At 42.2% G+C, this 24,130-nt stretch overlaps 1 protein-coding gene across 3 annotated transcripts; it reads right to left on the reverse strand.

Annotated features, from left to right (window-relative positions):
* Positions 1 to 352: 352 nt before the first annotated feature.
* DAPP1 (dual adaptor of phosphotyrosine and 3-phosphoinositides 1) lies at positions 353 to 23,834 on the reverse strand. Of its 3 annotated transcripts, XM_080589516.1 has the most exons (9): positions 23,395 to 23,773; positions 14,082 to 14,204; positions 10,993 to 11,126; positions 6,968 to 7,098; positions 4,865 to 4,912; positions 4,621 to 4,683; positions 2,834 to 2,919; positions 2,173 to 2,260; positions 353 to 1,729 (listed from the first exon to the last, which is right to left on the reverse strand). In XM_080589516.1, the coding sequence occupies exons 1-9, from the start codon at positions 23,694 to 23,696 to the stop codon at positions 1,679 to 1,681; spliced, it is 1,026 nt and encodes a 341-aa protein (XP_080445642.1). In that variant the 5' UTR covers positions 23,697 to 23,773; the 3' UTR covers positions 353 to 1,678. The 3 variants fall into 3 exon arrangements, with proteins under 3 accessions (XP_080445642.1, XP_080445643.1, XP_080445644.1); XM_080589517.1 differs by lacking the exon at positions 4,621 to 4,683 and having other exon boundaries at positions 23,395 to 23,776; XM_080589518.1 differs by lacking the exons at positions 353 to 1,729; positions 2,173 to 2,260; positions 2,834 to 2,919; ... (1 more) ...; positions 4,865 to 4,912; positions 6,968 to 7,098 and adding an exon at positions 7,105 to 9,388 and having other exon boundaries at positions 23,395 to 23,834.
* Positions 23,835 to 24,130: the final 296 nt, after the last annotated feature.

The following is a 24,130-nucleotide window of genomic DNA, read 5'->3' on the forward strand; positions in this document are numbered from 1 at the left end:
CAGACGTTCAGCTCCAAATCCCACCAGCGCTGCTGAAAGACGCCCGCTGTGGCGCCGCGTGCCGAGCCTGCTTCTGACGTTTTGTGCCACAGCCTGTGTGTGACGAGGAGCGGTGCTTTGCGGCTGCACCTCCCGCTTCGTTTCCAAGCCGCTCGCGCGGAGCAGTGGTGGTATTGGGCAGCACCAGATCTCTCCTCCCCGCACGCTGCCTTTGCCACAAGCGGTCACCACAGCTTTGTAGCTGAATCGGAGGCGCCGGTGTGTTAGCCGACTTCTTTACGGCAGAAAGAAGGACAGGTGTATTCTGCAGAGCTTTAACAATGCAGTACAGAAATACGGAAGACCTGTGGTAGTTTTATAATGACATTTTATTCAGAAAACAGTCTGTATAAAAAATATTTACATATATTTTGAATTTCTAAGTTGAAATAAAATACTATTCCTATGTCCAAATCTGCGTTTTCTTTTTTCTTACAGTGTTTTTTTCCCCTCTCCAGTTTTCTGACATTACAGGCATCTACGGAACGCTGCTGGCCTGCTGCGTGAGCAACACCCGGCCCTTTGCCACAGCGTATTGCCCAGCAGGGGAGGTTTGCGTGTGCTGTTGCAGCAGAAATGTGATCGCTGCACAGGGAGAGCAGGATCCTGCAGGAGCAGGATCACTCGGGCAGACAGCAGGTCTGGCCTGGAGAGCCCTCAGGGTGTCAGGCTTTTCTTCCAAAACGTAACACTTCTTTTCACTGCAGCACCAAAGTACAGGGCTTCTGCTTCTGAACTCTGGTGAACCACGATGCTGTTACATGTGCCCACGTCTTCCAAAATACGGAAGTTTTCATCAGGTTATGTAGAAGATAAATTCTTCTAAATTCGTATTTTTAGAGGACATCATGCTTTCCTGTTACTATTGCTCATCTCATTCAATTTAAAGCAAGCACCTCTTAATTCTAGAACGCAGTTCTGGACAAAGCCTCCTGTTCTGTATGCTGAGTTCTCTGCCTGAGGAAAACGTACAAAATCCAGCCCATTTTCCAAGGGGTAGCATAAGGGACCGAAATGCAGGTGGCATTCCATTGCTGTGGTATAAATCTAAACTGTACAAAAATACATTTGACCAGAAGTGTTACTCATCCATCGCCTTGAAATATTGGGTTTAATTGTTTGGATTGTAATCTAGGTATTATTTACAGAAGTGTAATTAGCTCTGTCATTGTTCTTCTGATTTAGACCCTAAACAGGCCATACAAAAGAAGTCTTTAATGTTTCCAGAAGGCCTGGTTTTAAGGAACAGGCTCAAGGTTACAGACTCTGCTGCTAATGGTTAGTAGTGATGGAACTTGCAGTAAATTCTCAAGAGTGCTCTGAATGACCACAAGGTTTTGAAGTGACTACTGTGACCAGTTAACGGGCGTCTGAACTAGGTGTGCACCACAGACGTAAATCACACATATCAAACCGACACTGCGATTTTGCAAGTCTGCACACGCGACTCAACAGCCTGAAAGCACTCGGCTGTACAAATCTGCGTGCAGAGCTGGATGCAGACATCTGTGTGTGGCAGACACACGTGCACAGGCCCTCTGCAAGTCATGCAGGCATTTGAAACTGTCCCCTTGTAGCCGGGCGCCTTCCCCTCGGCAAAGAGGCGATTCCTGCCCAGGGAGCAGTACTGGAGGTGCAACTAGGAATTGAGGGCGGAGTTACGCTGCTCCAGTTGCTTCCGTATTTGCGACTAGAACAGAAAAACAATCCGTTACCATTTGTCTGCATGGATGTGGGAAAGTAAACACGAATCCAAATACTGATTTTTTTTTTTTTTTTTTAAGGAAGTAACATTGTCAAGCCTTTATGTTATTGTGTCATTGCTCCCTTCAGGACCAACACATGCAGTCTGTGCTGATGCTCAGTACCATCCACTATCTACACAATGACATCTTTGAAGATGGAAGTCATTTCTTCTTTGTAACAAATATCCAAAGGACATCCCAAAAATGTAAAGTAGGTTTGCAGACGTATACATCACATGAAAACTACGTATTCTGGTCTAGCTGGCCCGGAAGCCAGAGCAAGCAGTCCTCGCTGATACTAGCACGCTGTAATACTGGGGCTTATTGCAGCAGTACCAAGGGCACTGTTTCCCGAGACTCAGTCATTTCACACCACCCATCACCTTACCAGTTTCCATCGCAGTATTTTAATCCACTCGTCCGCTTCTATTCCAGTTTTTGCGCATAGGTAGTATGTCCTCAGTGGGAACACTAAGCTGTAAGTAAACAATCAGAACTATTTCTTAAATTGCTGGAACAACCCGGTGGCTCCTCCAAAAACCGAACCCATCTGGCCTGTATGTCATGTATAGATATTAAAACAAAGCAGGGCAGTGATGTTGAGAGGCTAGCTGGCTGTGGCTCACAGTCCTTCACAGCTCATGGACATGCTGGCCTAGGCCCACGTGGCCCCAAGACTCACATTCGGGCACAAAAGCAGTTACTGTGTGACCTGTAGCAATATTTGATCTGGCAGCTGGGCCTTCCCTCACTGAGCTCCATGAGTGTAGGTGGCAATTACACACGCTTACAGGATTAGGAAAAGAAGTGCCCACAATATACAGGCCTACCCTCTTGCTCCTCACCAAGCCAAAAAAACCTCTTGCCACTGGCAATGAGCCAATGCTGTGCGGGACTGACAGAGGATGGGTAACAAGAACAGGCTCACGAGCTAGAGGAAGATCAGGGCTGCAAGGTCAAGGGAGCTTTCAAAAGCACCCAGTGGCTACATTTAAAACTCCTGGCTATTTTGGCCTTCCCAGCAAGGTGCAGAAAGAACAGCAACTTACCAGAAACAATTGACTCTTTCTTGGGAATAGTCAAATTGCACAGCTGAGCATTCAGTTAAGTCAAGTGCCCGAATTGGTTCTGTAGCCTTGAAAATAAAGTGGTTTTAAAATGGGAACACATGAAAACAGAATATAAGGCTAGTTCAGTTCCTCTTCAATGCGCATGGACTCTTATACACACTCCAGGTTTCGCTGGGTGTAGATGCAACAGGTACAACACTGGAAACCCAAACTAGCAAAATCAACATCGGTGCGAATGTCAGATGAATGCAGCTAAATTTAAGATACGGGACAGTAAGCTCAAATCTGGACAAACAGCAAACTACTGCTGCAGGAAGTCAGAATTAAATGCAGACTGCTGAGGGTACGTTTGATTCATCATAACGTAACGGATGCAGTAACAAATCAGGTGTCCAGCTGAGGCTCACAACAAGGAGATAGTTGTGAGTCTTACCAGGTTTAACCAGCTGTTGGATATTTAATTAATTCCAAAGTGCCCTAAAAGGCTGAAGCTGAGTAGGGAGAAAGGCAAAAGGAGAGCTCAAGCAGTGTGTGTATGTAGCTTTCTGGGGACAGGCCTGGAAGTGCTAAGGTGCAGGGATGCAGAGTGTTTGCACGTGACTGCAGCCCAACACCCTTAAGAGTTACCTTCTCTCTAGGTGTGAGTCCTTTTGACTTGTTTCTCTCAACCTCACCCTGTTGAGCACCTCATAAGAAGTGGCTGAAGTGGAAGAGCAGCTGCTCCCTGCTCAAACACCCTCAGCAGCTCCCACAGTCCAGCATACAAAGTGTTTTCTCACCTTTCCTTATGTTTTCCTCTGGCTCATTGTCTGTTAGTTGTGCACCATGTTACAAGGAAGCTGCTTGCCTGTAGGTATCTACAGCAGCAGAGGGAGTGCCAAGACCTGCTGTCAGGGAGGAGGCTGTGTTTCTGCCCAAGATGCATTCTTCCCTGCTAAGTCACAAATGCAGCTCCAGCAATTGGGGTGCTGCCCTTACAAATGTCACGCTGGAAGCCTAATTCAAGGTGGCTTAACTGAAACGAACACCAATGGCAAATCCCACAAATACTATATAGTTGTTTATAAATGGGAATGTTTGGGATGAGAGGGCAGGTACATGCTGTTGTGTTAAAATCTGTTAGGCACTTGAAATAGGGCTGGGCAGAGGTAAACCATTTGGCTGCACTTATGGAGGAACTCGCCCTAAAGGTCTTGCAAGGATAGGGAAACTCTAGCTGTATTTTTACCAAGTTTAAGACAAAAATGGAACAGCAACTGAAAGGGTGAACTTTTTCCCAGCTCCAATAGGTGAAACTATGTGCTAGGTGGCGTGCTAACAAAGAGTTTTTTTTTTTTTTTAATGAGCGGTTTATGTAAACTGTGCAACCTTTTGAACTAAAAGGATGAAATCAAGGAATGCAAAACATACTTCTGGTATTTGCAGAAATATTTTAATAGCACTGCTCTCCGCTAGGCTGTATGTCAAAACTACCAGTGAAAGCTGTGCTGGTAGCTTGAAATCCACTAAAAAAAATGTCCTGTAAAGAGCAACTCTAACTAGTAGGTAAGACTGACAGAGCACAGATGTTTTCTAGCTGTAAAACTTACTACCTTGATCGTTAAGGTCATCAGCAAAACTCTGACTTTGAAAGGTCTGACCCCTCTGACAGCATGGGAAGCTGTAACTTGGTAAGCCGTGGTAGATACGCAAGAAGCCAGAGGTAGGAGGAGGTTGCAGCTGCCTCTACAGAGGTTTAAAGAGTGGAACTGGTGTTTGCTACTTACTGTCTGGTCTTTGAAATATTTAAGTTCGTTCCTATGCAATGTAAACCACCTTGTCTTCCAGTTCTGAAAGATTAAGAATGGATGGTAATCGCTTTGTGAGAATTTAGTGTACCGCTTCTTGGGAAAGAAAAACACAAATTGTTCCTCTCTGTAGGGGAATTGAGGTCGAGCCATTCCAGCTCTGCATTCTCTATCTTGTGTGTGTGATTACAGAGTAGAAGCAAGGAGTAAGAGGTTTTCTTACCTTGACTATTTTGCCTTGTTTTACCAAATATCCCTCTTTCGTACCAAGCTGTGAAGTAAGAAGGAAAGGGATCGGGATTAGAGACAGCTCTGCTTCCATTTCCCACGTCCTCCTCTTTGCCTACATCCATGAGATGGAAGAGCAGCCTATTCTCAGGAAACTTTCCCTCGCTGCTTGCACTATCCTCAGCCCCGTGTGCCCTGCTCCCCTTGTGAGGCTGGATCCAACACCGGGATAAACATGGACCTGTGCTGGCTCTAGAGGCAAAATCTTACACCGTGCCTCCCCATTCAAGCTTCTGGCCTACATCTTGTCAACTAAATGAAGCAAAATACTTGCAGTTATGGTTGATTTTTATTTAGTACACTTGGTTGGTTGTCCCTGTGCATGTTATAACCAGAAGTACCCAGGGTTTACCAGACAGTGGAATTACCCACAGAAATTGCTGTTGAAATGCAAGAAATTTCTTCTTTCAAGCAGCCACGTTTTAGAGGAAAGACCTGTTACATTCCATGTGCTTACTGAAAAATTATTTTTTGAACTGTTTTACTGGTACCGTGAGTGACTCTAGGAGCCTGTGATTTCTCAGATAGTCGCTGAAACTTTCTGTAGGGACCTCACTGTGAGACTGCTGACCTCTAGAAACCACATTCTTGGAGAATTGGTTACTGTTTGCTCTTGGAAAAAAACATTGCCTTTTATGTGCAAGCCAAGTTTCTTTGAAGGCTAAGTGGAACTCAGACATGAATAGTTAGTTGTAGGATACAAAGTGTTTCTTTCATGGACTTAATTAGCCTGTATTAATGTAACTCTTCCTCTTTTACTCTCAAAAGTTAGTTATTAATACACTTTCCTCTGTGTTTTGAGCAATAGTGTTCTGGACAAACCACCTGTCTCACTTAGATATGAGTTACTAGGGATTTAAAGTCTCTAATTACTGTCCAAGTGAGTCACAGATGTCAGAGCAGATGGCCCAAATGGATATGAAGATGTTCTCTTGTTTCTCACACCAGGAAGGCATGGCTTCTAACATGACACAGCTTTTTACTAGGGCTGAAAGGGTCGAGGCTCTCCTCTGTCATATTGCTCTTTCTATTTTGGGTGCAAGTCTGTGTTAGAATACAGTAAGCCATCTTTCTTCTTATCATAGAGGAAGATAAGATGATTCTAAAGTAGTAGTAAGTTCAAATGAGAAAATGCTAAAAAAATCTTTCAAATAATGTACCTATCAGGATACAGATACACTCACTAATTTGGTTGTACCACACTTCAGTCTGGGGTTTCCTTTCATGAATGTGTCCCTGCCTGTCTTTTGAATGTTTTTTTTTTTTGTTTGTTTGTTTGGTTGGTTGGTTTTGTTTTTTTCAAAAGCTCCCTTTTTAAGTGACTTAGGAAGTCAGAGTTGCTCTCTTCCTTCCTTCCAGTTAGGAAGGGGTCTGTATATTGCTAACTGAGTAAAAGAATTCTGCCAAACCAAGAAGGATACTCAAATAATGAGTAACGAGTTTCTGTCTAATCAGGACCACTGTTCCCTGTCAATTAATCCCCATGTTCACTGAGTGAGACAAAATATCACAGATCCTGTAGCTATTCCTTCTTTTAGTTATTGTGTGTTCCTCCCCACACCTGTGGAGAGAGGAAATTTCTCACTGACTGTAAAGGTTTGCCCAAACAAGGGCTGAGTGCAACCTGACAAAGGTATTGTAGCATACACCCTGACAAGTTTGTCAGAAAGACTTGAGAAGTGCTTGTCTTCTGTGTTGTTTTTTTTAATTCCTGATAATGTTAGGGATAAGGTGGCATTTTAAAGGGAAGACAATGCAGGAGAACTAAAACCCTCCTACGTGCTTTGTTTCGATGGCCAGACTCACCTAGACCAGCTGCAGACAATGTTTTCGCACTGACAGCATCGAGGTTCTTAGAGAAAACAGTTGTGAAAGGTTTTGTCTGTACCTAGCAAATCTGTTTTGACTTGTTTGGCAAAGGCTTCCTGTATGTCAGAACCCGTAAAGGGATGAATTATTGGTGTTATTTCATAGCTCGCTCCAGCAATCATACTAAACTCAGGCCACCAAACACCCCTCACTCCAGAATGTGACTTACTGAGGGAGCACTTGGGACAAGATCACTCTCTGTCCTTCCCGTCTGCATTGCTGTGTGAACTCGGACAGACTCATAAATGGATGGTTCTTCCACTTTGCATGGATAGGGATGCTTCAATACAATTAAGGTTCCTGGAGAGAAGAATAGCAGGAGTGAGTAATCTGGTAAAATAGTCTTAGAAAATAACTGGCAGTAGCTGCCTGCTTGTGGAACTTGACCTTTTCTTAAAAATGGAAAAGGTATAATGACTCTCTCATGTTGATAAATCCAGTCAGATATTTCAAACCTGCACCATTTGAATAGTTCAGACTTTGTGAAGGATGTCTTCTACAAGAATTCACCCATGCTACAGAGAGGCACTGTTGCTGGATTCACTTGCCCAGTCTCACCCTCTTAGCTCTACTGTGTTGCTCAAACAGACTCCACAATGACTTGGGCACCTGGATCTTGCTTAAATACATTCCCTCATCCCTGTACACATCCCTGGGTGTGGATTTGTTCGTGAAAACCCTCTTCAATTCTTCTAAGTAGTAGATAATTAAAACCATCCTGCAATGCATTAAAAAAAAAAAAAAAAGTGGGGAAAAAACAAGGTGGCAATCCTCAGAGGTAAGTGTCTCATCCTGCCTGAACCTTCTTTCCAGTCACGGAGTAACTAGGTAGTACAGAATAAATAAACTGAATCACGGATTTCATAGTTAGTGAATGCTTACAGATGAAATGCTGACCTAAGCATAGTCAAGATTTGCCTTGTGACTTTCTTCAAAGTACAGGCATCTCTTTCACTGCGTGCACAAAGATATGACTACAGCCGTTATCATGCCTGTTTATAAGCATCTGTGAAAACTGTAAATAAATGGTGCCTCTTTAAAACTTTTAAACTTACTGGCGTTCACACTAGGACATATTAAATTCTCTTCCTGTGCATGAGACTGGGTGAGTAGGCAGGATGCTATATTAGATATGAGATCATAAATTGTCCTGGTTTTGCCAACTCCCCACACTTTGATTCTGCATAAATCCTTTAATTCGTCAAAGATAGACTTCAAAACAGTAAGCCTGCATTACCATCACCTTTTATTATTTTGCCATAGTTCTTCCTAGTTAGTAACATTTTGATTAGAGTGATTCTTTATTCTCCAAATAAGTTTTTTTTCCCCATTTTCTGCAAAAAACTGTGTTCACAGTAGTGAATCTATCTCACTATTCACCACAGTGAAGAACTTCCTCAAAAAAGGAACTGCTATGCCTTTTAATCTCGTTTAAACACAACGTCGCAGCGTACTAAATGCTGCTGCATTTCCATTTTATGCTGGTATTGTTAGCTGTTGAGGAGGAGGGACGCTAGAGGTGGCAAGGACTTGGACTTGAAACCCGGAGGTGATTTGAGTAACTCAAATGTGAAATAAGGTTTAAATTATGTTTTGTAATGTGAAGAGCTGCAAAGGGAAGTGGGACCATGACATCTGAAGTAGCCAACTGAAATCTGCTCACAGGCGTATGTATGGGTGTATGCAAATACGATACATTCAACTCGCAATAGGTAAAAAGTCAAGATCAGTTTAATTCTCTCTGACCTTACAGGAAGAAAATGTTGTACATAAAAAAGGAAATTGAGACACACCCCATCACCAGCCTACAGAAACTACTCCTCAGCACAGACTCTGAATATTACCATACGTACATCGTAGACGGAGATCCCCATGGCAGAACTGGCAGGACTAGTTTAACATTTCATACAATACTTGTTTTCTAGTAATCTCTCCGTGTTTTTTCTCCACAAAAGATACTTGTCCAGAGTCATTTGGTAAATATACAAAAGAACTAGTAAAAGCTGTACCGCAGCAAGATTCTGCTGTTTGTACACAGTATCTATTTCTAAGGAAGAAGATAAATCAGCCAAGCTGTTGGAAATGCTAGGTTCGAATGATTTTTGCTTTCTTGTCTGAGTAATGACTCTATGTTTCTGTATGTTTTAAAAATAATTTAAAGGAAAAACTGTTAAACAAAACAGACAGGAAAAAATAACATTTTGACCTTGTCCCTTTGAATAAAGACAGAAATATGGAAATATTTGCTTTAACGTCATTAATTAATAGGTTCAGCTTGCCTGTTCGAGAAACAATCTCACAGAGCACAGTAGCCTCAATTTCCTTTTAATCATCTGTACTTCAGGAGGAAGTATACACGTTGCACTGCAGAAAAATAGGTTAATCCATGCAGCAAGCTGAAATGGCAAATGAAGCTGTAGCAAGACAAGGTTTGTTGGCCTTGGAGCACAATCCTGCAGCTGTCCCAGTACGAAAGAACCACTGTGCTCCACTGACCAGTTTGCAGGGCTGTGGCCCTCCATGTTCAAGTACTGATCAAAGAGCCTGGTGTACCTCTTCAGACACACAACTAGCTCCAGTGAGACAAAACCTGAATGGAAAATAGAGGAAACTATTACATACTCTTCCGTATTCTCCTGGAGAAGCTGGCAGCCCACGGCTTGGACAGGTAAACGCTTTGCTGTGTTAAAAACTGGCTGGATGGCCAGGCCCAGAGAGTGGTGATGTAAGCCCCTGCTCCCTTTCTAGTAGAGATCGGTTATCATCCCAGAGAGTTTCGACATCGGCATCTGAAGGAATGTTGCCTGAATGCAAGCACTCTCATCCTCTCTACTGCTATCCATAGTAAGAAAAGGCAAAGGATTTTTTGATGGGATGTTCAAATGTTTTTTTCCTGCGCTGTATCAAGTTCAACTTAAATAATTCAAAGAGGCTTCACAGAGCCAGCAGAATCTGATCCGGGAGCCTTAAGGTGACAAGCGAGCCCATCCTTCAGCACTGTTGATTCTGTCCACAGAGATCACATAACATCGGAGCCTTAATTACTACTGTCTGCAACACATGTACTGAAGGAATGGGGAAATACAAGCTTTATGTCATCTGAAATCTTTACAGTTAGGCCTGTGGGTGCATGTCCGATTTCACAGGAAAAATTGTTTACTGGCACAAAAGGTACCACTAGAAACTCTGTTCTAAATGCAATACTGAGTTTACTACTGCATTGTTTTGTAAAATATTTTGGAAAGCGACCCTTGAATTTAATGCCTGTGATCCACTTCTGTTAAAAGAGCACTGATGTGTATTTGTGTGATATATCACAGTTACTGCATATGGCAGCTATTATTTAACTGGTCACTTGCATATATGATTAATGCGTCTCAGAGTTATTTACATACACTTTCTACGCAGGATATTAAAATTTTTGGCACTAATCTGTTTTGACTCATCTCCTACTCTTACATCTGAAGCTTATTGTTAAAACTGTCACTTTCATGCTAACACACACCTGTTTGTTGTGGGATTCCAGTCTGGTAGTGCTCATCTCACTTGTAGGAATAGAGTTTAATCTTTTGACTCTTAATTCAGATAGTATGCTGGCTGCTAAAGAAGCCTATGTTTTTCTCCTGTTCTGAAAAGCTACACAAATCACTGTAATAGCAAATGAAATCAGCAGACTGATCTGCTGTAGACAGAAAGAGGGAGAAGTCATAGAGAGCACATTTCCTACAAAAAGGCAGAGCATATCACTGTAGGCTTGCTTGGATGAGGAATTATGAAGCTAAACAATTTCAGGTCCTTTTTCTACTTATTCTTATTGGGGGATTTCAACTTCATATATGAACACTTATTTCCTCACTAGTTAAAAACTCTGCTTTGGTTTTGCCCTTTTTTCAGAAGATTCTGCTCCTCCCATTACATGCGTATTTTGAAATGCTGCTTTCTCTGGGAGGCCAAAAAGAGCTCATGTCCCTAGATAGCAAAAACCCAGTAAGTTTACATGCAGTTTGTCTTCATCATAACTTGAGTTTTTGAAGAGGGATATCTTAGATACCTCAGGTTAACACAAACATAAATTTCTGAAGAGGAGCACTTCAGCAGTAGATCTACCTTTTATCATATCAAAAGTTCCTTTTACTCAGATCTGTGTGAAGCATGACTATAAGCATGTTGATACAAACATACGTCTCTCCTTACCTGTTTCACTTCCAATTAAAGGCTGATTTGCAAAGTGCATGACTAATTCCTTCAAGCTAGAAAATTCGTTAAATCCAAATTTGAATGAACTTCCTGTGTGTTCAACATGGAAGTGTTTCACAGAATCTTTTCCCCTAAAACAGAAAAGAAAAGTTGTCAAGGCATAAATACCAAGGGCATTTGGCATGTAAAATCCTTAAGTAGCAGCTTCCACTACAGGAAATCAGATCACAGGCTGAAAATCATTGTCCTGGCAGTAATAATGCTGCTATTACTAATAGGCACTAGTAGTCAACACATCTGAGAATCAGATTTATTAAGAAAATATAATTGCTGCTTTACAGATGAGGGATAGTGAGAACCTAGAAAGGCCAAGTAAGTTAAACTAATTATTGTTGCCAATGTAAAAAGACTTATAAACAAGGTTTCCAGCCTTCTGTCAAAGCAGGATGACACTCTTTGTTCATCTGGCTTTGGTCATGATGCTGTACCTGGATCACTCAATGTATCTTATTTTTCAGGTGTCATCCCAATCTCACTGAAAACACTTTGTTGCTTTTTCAATCGTAGGCTGCATCCTTTTTGCACCAAAAGACGGATTTAATAGCCTAACTTCAGACAACTAAGGCTTTAAAATTTGTCTGCTTTGTCGCTGTCCTCAGGCAAAGGGTTCCTCTACAGTGGGTGCTGTCAAACATGAACCAGGGTCTTTTTCCTGTCAGGGAAGTAACATTATTTGTTTATGAAAGCTGATGATATTTAGAGAAGTGTGCAAGGCCTCACTTCCTGGATGGGTACTTATTTTGACTTCAGAAGTCAGTGAAGCACTTAGAGTGAGTATCTCTTCTCTGACGAAGTTACTTTTGTTAATATTACTAGCATCCAAAGGAGTCCAGAGAAAAATCTGGCTCAGGAAAACTGTATGTAGCAAATACACAGACAAATTCTGCAGAAGAAAGGTATTTGTCTTTTCTGTTGTTTATTGCCACTCCCACAGGGGACTAAACAGTACTCAAGACATCATATTGTAGAATATGCCTCTATCAACCTCTCACGTGCTTTGCCCTACAGCCAGCTCAGATACAAAGCGTGCAAGTCAAGTGCAGAAGCCCTAGCTACCAAATAGCCACTACAGCCGTTTGCTATAATGACAGAGTTTTTATCTTTTCATTTCATTTCACAAGAAATACAATGTTGCAATGAGAGTAACTTCTACTCTATTTCCTTGTTCCTTTCTAAAGTTAGCTAATTTAGCTGGGGAAGAGAGTTTCAGGCAGCATGCAGTCTCTCTCCCTGTTCTTCTTACAGCTGTCAGTTAAAACCCCAAGGGACGTTTGAGCACAGTTTCCTTTTACAAATTACAATAACGACTGGTGAAGTTTCTTCAGAGGCAGAAAGTAAAGTAAAAGCTGTAGAAATAATTTTAGGAGAGAAGAAAATGGCAGCTACAACTTCCAAAATAATTCTACAAAATAAATCAGAACAAAAATGAATTACTTGTTCCAGAATGAAGTTTTAGTATTAGTCAAAAAATGCAAAGGAAAACTTAGAGTAGAAAATGGACAAATGAAGTATTTTAAAATCAAAATAAGTATTTCAAGGGAGTTGTACCACCACAAAACTGATGTAACAGATTAAAAGACCAAGCTTCAGACTCAGGTCTGGAACACTCCATGCATACAGTGATGCTGTAAGTGACTCTTATCTTATGTCAAGAGGTGAATAGAAGAAGATTGGAACTGGCCCAAAGTAGACTTTTCTAGGTATCATAAGCCTAGAATTTGTTAAAATGGCAAATATATTTTCACTAACACTTTAGCTTTCATTTCATATTAGAACAACTGGTTAAATTTCATTTTGTTATGATGAGTTGTTTCCGAGTGCCCTTGAAAACTAGTTTCACAACTTTTTTTAAAAACTGAGGTAGATTATTCCAAATAATGCTTGGTTGCATTTTATAGTCAAAAAATAATAACTAGCAAGATATAGGTTCTTCTGAAATTACTTCTTTAAGGCGGGCTATTGTACATACATGCTACCATTCTGCTTTCCAACACTTGCACTCAATTCAGACATTCCTACTCTGAATATCTGTTCTGTAACATCAGCTTCAGATCTCAGTTTGGCACCCCTCAAGCTCCCTCTATAAATGGTTGTCTATAGCAGTAATAACTTCAGCAGTGTGTGTGTAGTCATAATTGCTCCAGAGCCTTCTACCAGAAGTCAGCGACACAACTGATATTTGCTTTTCATACCTCAAGGGATCAGGACATGGGCAAAGTGCACTTTCCTCGGGTTCTGAGTGACTACGCTCCCAAATCGTAATAGCTCCTGGTACTGCACATAGAAATTCACAATTTCAAGGGAGAATGCTGTGTTCCTATCTACCAGGGTCATGAATAACTAGCATCGTTGTATCTATCAGAGTGACTTTGGCTTAAAAAGTTACTGTGATTCAGCTGAGCTGTGGTTCAGAGGCTTAATCTGAGGCAGAAATGAGCATGAACGCAATAGCTTAAATGTTCACTACAGGCTGATAAGATAAGAACAGATACTACACTTGATCTTAGCCAAAAGGCCAAGAAGCAAGGCTTGATATACCATACAGTTGCTGAAGGCTATGGATGTAATTAGGGTTGGTTTCCTCCGTGCAGCAACCACCTCATGTGTCTAAAGTGTGTCCCATGCTGACTGTCTAAAATACTTTGGCTTCTTTGCCTCTTGGGTTTTTGAATGTTATTCAGTAGCGACTTACTCAGGCTAAGCTACACCAGCTTTGTATTGGCTGTGTCCTGAACTGATGTAAATTTCTGTAATTCTGATGATACAGTCAATCCATGGAATAATGTTTTCTCCAGTAAAATTAGTTCATAGTTTGGAAAAATGAGAGCAATTTCCAAACCCAATGCACGTTCAGGTGTCATTCAACAGGATTACATCATTAGGAATATAAATTAAAATAGTTTGGGCCTTAGAAAGAAATCTGAAGGTCATATCAAGGCACGAGATGCAAAAAAACATAGGAGCAAGTGAGACTAAAAATGCCAGTTATGCAGCATTAGATGAACTCACTTCTGTCTGTACCTTACCTTACAGAGAGGGAATACAAATCTTCCCTTTCATTACTCTTCCTCAAGAGATAGCTTCCATCCTGCCCGTTGGAAAGAAGCAGCGCTTCTGCTGCATGTCGGGTAAGATTATCATGATACCACCTGGGAAGACACAACAGGGTTAAAGCATCATTCATTCTGCTCTTAGTTAACAGCTTCTGCTGAGTTATGGAAAAAGGAAGCACTGCAACTAACACTGCTACGATTCTACATTATTCTTCTCACAGGCTCACACAGATTGCACAAAACTCGGCCTCTTAAGGAACCTCCTTTTGACAAGCTCAGAAAATGATTTTCGTTTTAATGATGAATATGCGTTCTTCCACAATTTACAGTTGATAGCTTGCTGAATCTTTTTAAGAAGCCTGCAAATTCTACCTGTGTAAGCAACAAGAAATACCCAGACCTATTCTGAGAAGGTGAAAGCAATTCTGGGGGGCATGCAGGATTCCTTCTCTAATTTCAGAATCTGTACTTCCTGCCGTATCTACACACTTAGGTATGCTTTCTCTTTTGGGGCAAACACACAGCACTTCACAATAAAAATCTCCTCCCAAACTCCGTATTTCTCACAACTCAGTTCACCTGCGCTGCTACAATCTGCAATTTAGCAGATTTGCCTAACCTTAAATTTTTAATTTGAAGCATAACCTTTTTTGGAGGACGGAGCAGAGGGAAGGAGCAAGCTTAACCAACAGAATTTGATGTGAAAATTTAGAAAATATTGCCATCACTGCTGCTCGGCCGTATGTGGTCTGGGGAATGCGTGAAGTATCTGAACACTTGCTGCATTTAACTTCAGTGAATATTCATTAATTTTTCAACACAAAAAGTTCCATAAGGAATCCACATGGAATTCTGTGGAAAAAAAAATCCTGCAATGAAGGCCACGAAATGCTGTTCACAGCCTCATATGTGTCCAAAATGATTCAAAATAGAAACAACTGATTTGTTTCAACAGAAAAGGATGTCATTAGAAACATTCCCCAGACTGAACACAGAAAAAGGGCCACAGCTATAAAAGGCTGGAGTGCCAACCCCGTAAGAGACGCTGCATGCAGATATGAAAATGGCTATATACACACACCAGAACTTCTGGTGCAGAAGAAGGAGAGAATACAGTGTCTCTGGTACTTCTCCCCTCCTTTATATGGGGGTGGTGCTGTTTCTCCTTCCCCTTCCTTTAAAGAAGGCTCTTAGTGTGTGCCTGTAGTTTTGGGGTCAAAGTCCATTACTATTTCAGCTATTGAAATATACTTTGTTTGAAAGCAGAAGGTTGGATCACAGCACTTTCTGGCATTTGTATCATGACAGTCTTCAAACTGAAGTGATGTGTAACTATACACTCTTTCTCCTTATCTGTTCATCACAAGTTGCCACTAAACTTGGCATCTCCCACAAAGTTTTAACTCTGAATTTAGCTGGCTGCTTATTTGAAAGGCCAGCTGGTTGATAAATTGCTTTATAAGAGACCTCAGACCGTTAACCCTGTGCAAGACAAGTTCCATGTGAAACTCAATACAGGCAGAGTATTGCTGCTTTGGCTCTAGAACGTGCTCTGTGGACCATCTACACAGTAGAATAAAATAATGAGTATTTAAAGATCAAAGTGTCATCCTCTGAAACACCTGTCAGCCAAAATCTGCTTTGGGATTAACTGCCCAAGTAACAGTCAAAGGTCAGATCTGTTCTGATGTGATGAGGATCACAGCAGCTTGCAGGGTTGGCTGGATCTACAGCTGAGAAGACAACGTTGTGTTCTGGGTGGAATGTCATCATGCGTTTTCTTTCACGTCTGTGCAAAAGAAATATATTCAGAAAACGTCAAAAAGTGGTCATTTTCGTAAAGAAGGCATTTTCGGTTTGAGGTTGCTCATAAGTGTGCTGTTACCTTATTTCCAAAAAGCCTTTTATTTGGATTTTAAAACAGATGCCACCTAAGTTCATAAAATGTTCTGTTTAAATCTCTTTACACACAAGAGTGACAAATGAAATTCTGCCACTATGGTAGCAGAGCCTGGGGGGAGCACTTGGGAAAGTAACTTTGGCATAAAGTGGATATTTAAATCAGCTGGAAAGGTTGCACCACTCTTCTCACATAAATATGCTATCTCAGACAAAAATCCCTCAAATATTACCACGGTCATCTTGTTCAGCTTAAAAAATAGAAGTCAATGTGAAGCAATAATGCAGCTTTCACTGCCAAAGTGGCTGTGTTACACAGCTATTTTATCCCCTCTGTTGTCACAGATGGCTCAATCAGTAACAACTGTCAGGTTACTTGGCTATTCCACTCTGAAAATGGTCATCAACATTCGTTTCAATAACATGAAAGCAGGTACCATTTAAAAATCCCGTGGAAAATTTAGCATTTGAACGTGGACCACCAGTAAAGTAAATACACATCCATGGAAATATCTGAAGGTCCTTCTGCTCTCCTCACCAAGTCTATCTGATGACGCAAATAAAAGTAAACAAGGCTAAAAAGAAACCCTAATAACCTTGTACTTGGATACTGCTAGATGCACTTCAATTGAATTTAAGTATTTGTTGGGAGGGAGGAATCCTTCTTTTTTTTCTTTTTTGGAAAAAAATCTTGAAGGCAGTTCTTGAAATTTGCAGTCAAAATGCAGGATTATAAAATAAATACATCATGGTAATTTGACAAATTAGCTGTTGTATGCTGTCTGATACCAACTGAACTTTTAAGATAGCAGACTGAAGCTCAGTCTTTGTGGGTATCAAGGAGGGGAGACATGGCTCATTCAGCAGCACATTATAAAGGGCCGTCACCCTTACCTTAAGTTTTGTTCTTCTGAGTGATAACTGGAAGAGGAAACTGTAGATAGAAAACATAATATATCTACTTCCCTGACTCCTTAAATCAATAAATTAGTTCAAGTTGAAAGACACTACAACTACCCATCTGTTTGAGGTCGTTAGGAAGCTCTACTTCAAAAAGCTGAATTATCTGGTCAACATTTTCCTTTTGAACGACAGCCCATGCCTTGCATATTGGGATCTCCCTAAAGGTCCTTCAAAAAGTCAGCTCTATTTGACGTAACTTACAGAGCTTGCATTTACTGCAAAAATTTTGGAAATATGCTTTGTACTCTGACACTTGCCAGACTGAAAATCACCAGGAGAGCAGAAATTGTCTGGGACTCCTGACACAGACCTCTCTGAAGAATACGGAGGGAAAGAGAGAGAAAAGTCCTTCCCTGCCTCTGAGCCTCTTCTGCTGGGTGCCCTTGGCCTTGCACGTGCTCCTGTCTCAAGTACAAACTTCTGGGAGGTGTTTTTTTTGTTCGTTTGTTTTTCCCAGTTACTTTATTTCTCCTATCAAAAATCCTGTATGCTCCACAATGCTATTCCTCCTGCTCTTCAGGGTGGAAGCATCTGCTGGGCCCATCGACAGCATGTGTTAAGACAAGCACACATCATACTGACATTACCTTTGTTTCTCTCTGGAAAATAACACTTTTTCAGAAATCAGACTACCCTTTAGATGAGATTGCATCAGTGACAGTGTAGGACGGGCTCTGCTGTTGTCACTGTTAAGATGCGGAGGGGGCAGAAGAGAGACAGTGCCCCAGGGAGCCAAAAAGCCATCACAGCGCACGGCCTTCTCCTCAGGATCCGCCCACCAGCGGGATTCCCCCGTGGTGGCTGACACACCACAAACCACATCTGTACCAGCCATCTGTGCCATTATCGGTATGCCAGCTGGTACAGGCCCAGGATAGGGCACTTTGACATGAAAACTTATCTATTTTTTTAAGATCTCTGTGTAGTTAATGCAGTGACTAGATCTCTCACCATAGCAGTGTTTGGGGTGGGAAGCTCCCTCTTCAGACAAGAACAGCATCCCCAAAACGTGCATTTGTTCTTTAATAACCCAAAATGCTTCAAAGAAAAATGTTACTGAAACATCATTTCTAGGTCCCCTACGGATCAGGCAGTTCTTATGCATGTCATCTGCCATTTCCAATAATGTCGTTGGCAAAGAAACGATATGGGTATTTTTCCAAAATGTTTCTTTTCAACCCACGGGGCTGGTGAATAAAGCTGCAGTTGGCATCAGATGGATTAACTTTTTAACAGTATTGGAATACACAAGAAACACAAACACTCATCCATGGCTGACATAAGGATAAGTGCTGAGAGACTTGGCTAATCCTCTTCTCAGACATTTCTATATGCAACTGTTTCATGTCCAGCCGCAAATCTCGCTTCTCCTCTTCATAAAAACAACAGATAGCTAGTAGCTGCACAGAGCACAGCAAGAAGTTCTGACTGCCGTTTGCTTCTCATGTCTGAAGTGATACTTAACTCTGAGGTATGCCTCGCTATCAGAAAAATGCAGTAGGGCTTATTTTTTGCATCCTTATCAGATTATGTTCCCAGGTAGTTACAGCCTGGATAGAGTTAGATACTCTTTGTACTTTTGGGTCACTTCTGTAAACGCTCAGGCAATTTCAAGTTCCTTCTTTGAAACAGGAAGGAGATTCTCAATATTCAGCTGAATTTCAGCTGAAGCTCCCTCCCCTGCTGCAGTAGGTGCACTACTGCTTGTTCTCCGCGGGTGAGCGTCCCTGCGGATAGCACTGTGGCTGCCTGAGCTGCAGGAGCCAAGCAGAAACGCCACAAACTAAGTCACCTCTCATCCAGCTCTGAAAGTGAACGGAGATACACGTCAAGGGGAGACGGTCTAGAAGTGCTCTCAGTAGGACTTCATTCCTAAATTATTCAGAGCAGCTATTTACCCTGGTTGCTGTTTGTTGTTATGGTGGTGTCGGTAGATCTTGGCAGGTTTTGCAACTTTTTATGTATAAAAGGTATCTTCTACCACAGCCAGTTGAATTACTTTATACTTTGAAATTATATACTAGCCTCAAAGATGTATTCCAATCCTTAGTTTAAAGGAGTAGTATACTGTAGGGCTTGATTTATCTCCTTTGGCTGAATATGATGCTCTTCGTGTGCATTTACCCCAAAAATGACTCTACAAAATGGCCTCACTGGTTTCTCTAGTCTCTGCATGCTGCATATTAGCAACTTCAAAATCAGACACGTCAATTTCTTTTTCCTATTCAGAAACCCTACAAATATTACCTATCACCATCACGAAGGGCTCCTTGTATGTCACGTCAGTGAAAGCAATGATCTGGCAATGTCTTAATTGCACGAGTTGACAGAGCTCTAGAGAGCCTACAAAAGGCTGAGAATGTTGAGAGAGGAATTACGGGTGGCAGACAACCAAAATGGTATTTAATAGACATCCTTTCAATGTGTCACACTGAAACACTAAGTTTCAGTGTGTCACAGTCAAGCACACACCCATGGAAAGTACTTTGCTGGAATACAAGGGTGCCACCTCACAGGAACATTAATTAAAAAAACAGAAATATAAGGAAGTGACGTCAGCGCATCCAACCTTAAAATTCACATCTTCTATCTGCAGGCTTTCACTAGTTCAGCTTCTGCTTCTCACTTCCATTTTCTCTCCTCCTTGTCTCAACTGACTTTGTTCTGTGTTTCACACGTTTCTTTGGCCCACATTCTAGCTGAGTTAATTTTGACCTTGTTTACATTAGAGATATAGATGAAGAAAAAAAATTATTCTGACCATTTCCTCTGCCCTGGTCATATCAGTTCCTCAACCCAGAACCAAATTTTATCATAGTCTGATTCATGTCTGTGGTCTGATTTCTTTTCTCTTACTAAAACTAAGCATGAAGTTGCTCATGCTTAGACTTATTCAGTCTTACAAACACTGTTTGTCACTATATTGTCAAACCTGGAGCAGGAGAAACATAAAAACTGTGCTACAAGAGATGACAACGCTGGAGCTACACAGGGAAGAACGCTACAAAAACCTGGCTCCTCTTCCCACATTTCTTTCACCTCTCAAAGACAGAAAATAAATCAGCGTTGCCAAAGCTGTATTATGTTGGGAACAAAGGCGCATTACCAAATCAGTCTGTAATTACTGAGATGACGAGATATTCCACATTCTCATCGCTTGCGCAAATAAAAGAACCACAACGTGGAGTTCCCCAAACTCACATTATACGTGATCGGCTACTGGCGTTTCACACTGCAGTACTCAGGCTGTCCTTTTAGCAAGAGTAACAGCAATAAATGCAACTGGAAAAAGTGCTGACTCCAGGAAGAGCCTGAGACCTCTTGAGAGAAGAATCATAAAGTCAGTTTCCTTTTCCTTTAAACCAAGATACGTCTCTTTTGACAAACCTCAAAGCTCCCTTTCAAATATTTTTGGAACATTTAGGTAAAAATTTAATGAATGAGGTAACATGTTTTTAACTTATGTTCTGGTTTTGGTCTTCCTATTCATTCAGCATTAGTTACATCTATAAACACCCTGACAATGGAGCTGACAGGATTCTGGATGTCCACTTTGAACTCTTGACTGCCAGACCACCAAACCTACCAAACAGTTTAGATGGCTTCACATAAACAAGCAACCATCTTCCCACAGACTGAGCGACTGAAATAAATTGTTTAAAATAACAACAAAAAGCCAAATCCATCACACTTGCTGTGATGTAAAGGGCTAAAAAGTTCTTCTTTATAAATACTGAGGCTTTGCAGAACTACTACCCAATCTGAAAAACAGCTTTAGATACGCCTAGACCTCTCAGTGCCTATGATTGTCCCTGATAACAATTTGGATTGTTAAATCTCATTTCCTGATTTTTATTTTTATTTTTTTTATTTTATTTATTTATTTATTTATTGGTGATGGGTTATATACCTCTAGCAGGAGCAAAATAACAATGAGGTTTGTGTATATTGACTTTTTTTTTCCTTTTCCCTTCTGCATTGCTCTCAACAATGTACTAATTAAAGTGTAATTACAGGAGCATTAATCTAGACAAGCCCAGTGAACACCAGGTCCTCCAAACCTAGCAGAGTGTCTGATAGGTTTTGTACTGTACACCCAACTGCACTGTTGTCAACTTTCCATTTTGATAACCAGCTGACCTGGTAAACTCTTAAATTATTCTGGTACCAATCTCCTTTCCCTTAAAAGTTAAAAAAAGTGCTTCCCATTTCACACTTCTTCAAACCTTCTCCAACTTCTTTGATTTTTGCACAACAAAGCAGAAGCTGTAAAATAACCTATTTCATTTTTTCCCAAAGGCATGTGAACATCAAAGTTGCTCCTCATTTGAATGAGCTTTTTCTCTATTGGCCTTTAGTACGGCAATGACATATATTCCTCACCAGAATCGGGTCTCAGCTGTTCTAGATGCTACACTGGATGTAAGGAAAACTCATCACTGCCACAGCACCAGGGACTAAGATTAAGGGAAAAAAGTTGTGGCAGCTGAGAATTGGATGTTACGGTCTGGCGAGTGACATGCTTACTTCTTACAACTGAAAAAGTATTCACATTAAGAAATCTTTCAGACAGTGCCACCAGCACGATCATACTGATTGCCTCTTTTCCTATTACTTGAAGCTTTTTCCTCGTTAGGAAAAATAAAAAAAAAAAACAAACAGTGGACTTAGTACTACCCCCAAAAAAAGAAGTGCTTTATTTAATGATTTGAAGGGAGTCTTTGTTTGGCATTGATTATTCAGCTTTAGTTCATTTAATTCAACACACTGCCCTGAAGGAAATGCTTAGTATTTTGGAGTAGGGTGAGAAGTTTAGATCTTGCCCCTAAAGCAGAAATAAAATAAAGAGGCTACAGTTTTAAAAAAGCATCTTTGTAGCTTTCTCATTTGCAGTCTTCCATTCTCACTTGTACCCAAGCAGGTTGCTGTCCTATGGGACCATCAATTAGGATGAACTTCTTGCCAACCAGCAAAGTCATTTATGAGCATAGGTCACTGGCATAGATCAGCTCAGGCCATATAGTCTAAATAAATGAAAGTCTGGCAACTTGGAATCATGTTTTCTACAGCAGCTGAAACTCACTTTTTTTTTCCTGTAGCCTTTTTTTAGGATGAGAGTAATCTTACAATTGTACAGGGAAAGAAGATAATACCCACTCTGGCCACCATTACAAAAGTGACTTTACTTCATTTTGTAAGTTAGATGCTTCACTAACAAGGCACTTCATTAATAGGTGCTTCCAAATATGCAAACTTATTAGCTGTATGGAGATAGTAATTCCAAGCCTTTGTATTCCAACCTCTTCACTAAGTGAATTAATCCCTAAAATAAATGGTTATTCAGTCCTCATCCGTAAGTACCCAGAAAGCAAAAGTTTTGCTTTTTTCTTCTTTTTGAATGCAGAGATGACGCCAGAGCCTGTTTGCTTTTTCAATATCATCACTGGTCTTTTTTTCCTGCTTTGTCTCCCCTCCAATTTGCTACCACAGCCCCTTCCCTCCCTGGCCTTATGGTTGCCACCTCTGCTGCTCCACCAGCCTCCATTTCTTCCTATCTACAGCAACGCTGCCTGTGGAAAAAGCAACGCAAGCCCTCCCGGTGTAAAAAGCAACACTAGCTAGAGCAGACAAAATGGGCAAGACACGTCAGACTGCCAGCGGCAAGGAGGGAACGGGGTCTGTGGCAACCTGCAGCCTTCCTTTTGCTCCTGGGGCTTTGTTTTGGGGCGAGGATGGCACCTTCCAGAGGGCTGGCAGCTGTCCACTGCCTGCTCCTCTCGCTGCCAAAGCCCAAGGTGCCCAGCGAGGTGTGGAGTTGGGGTGGCCTGGGTCCAGGTCAGGCTGCCCGCTGGGGCTGAGGATGCTCAGAGGATGGGCTTGGTGCTCCCTTGGGATGAGGCAAGTAAACCAACAGCCAGAAAAAAATCCATCCCCTGCTCCTACATGGGGACACCAACATAAAAAGCAGCGTCTTCCTGATGGAGAGGTCTTAACCAACGTAGATATGCCCCATCCTGGAAGAGCTGTAACCCCCTGGTTATATCTGAAGCGCCTGCCTGCACTCTTGATTTTTCTAACTATTATTTATTCCCCACCTGCTGTGCACCAGCATCCTCTGTACACCTGTTGCTCTCTCGGACCCCATCACCTGACAGGGTACCATGCCCCTCCAGCGGGCTCGTTAGAACAAACCACTGCTTTTCTTACTCCACGCTTTATTAATATATATATATTTTTTACCCCACGCCTTATTATTAAAGCTGGCACTGCCGGCCCCGCGCTGCCCCCCACCCCGCCCCGCCGCGCCCCAGCGCCGCCATTTTGCGCGGGGCACCCCGCGCCCCTCCGCCGCCCCGCGGGCCGGGGGGCCGCCATTTCGCGGCCGGACCCCCGCAGCCTGGCCGCCTCTGCCGCCGCCGCTTACCCCAAGGCCTGCAGCTCCTCGTCCAGCCGGGCGGCGGGACGCGGCTCCCGGCGCTCGGTCATCGCCTCCGCCCCGCCGGGGGACGCCGCCGGCCCGCGGTGGCCTCCGCGGGGCGCTGGGGAAGTGCGCGGACGGGCGGCCCCCGGGCGGGTGCCGGCCTCTTGGCGGCCGCTCTGCCGCGGGGAGGGCCCGGCCGCGGGGATGGGGCACCCGGTGCGGGCTGGCTTTGCGGTGCTGGAAGCGCTTTTCCCAGAGTGATTCAGCCTTGAGAGCACACCAGGGGTGGTACTTGCTGTCCTCATGAGCGCCCGCAGTGGGTACCCCGACCTGTTTCGTGTACACGATGAATAAACCCGCACAGATCTTTTCCTTCATTTCGTTCACGTTTTATCTCTGACTTACGATGTTACATCTCTGACTTCTGATGTTTCTTCAACTGCCCCAGTAATAGGTTACAACTTGTTTTTTCCTAATGCAGATCAGAACTGACAGATTCAGCATGTGTGAAAGTCAATATACATACACACCGCTCACTCATTATAAAGGCTCTTACATTCAACACACTGATGAAACATACTTTTATTATTACTTTCTGAAGCTGCTGTCTCTTTTTCTTTATCTATTTGCTTTCTCAGCTTCTTGAGCACTCTTTTACACTCATAACTGCAAGTTCAGGGATAAGTGATTTCTGCAGCAATTGTCATCCCTCTCCATGTAAATTTTAAAGAGATCATAC

This window comes from Anser brachyrhynchus (genome assembly GCF_964034855.1).
Source record: "Anser brachyrhynchus genome assembly, chromosome: 4".
In the NCBI taxonomy this organism is placed as follows: domain Eukaryota; kingdom Metazoa; phylum Chordata; class Aves; order Anseriformes; family Anatidae; genus Anser; species Anser brachyrhynchus.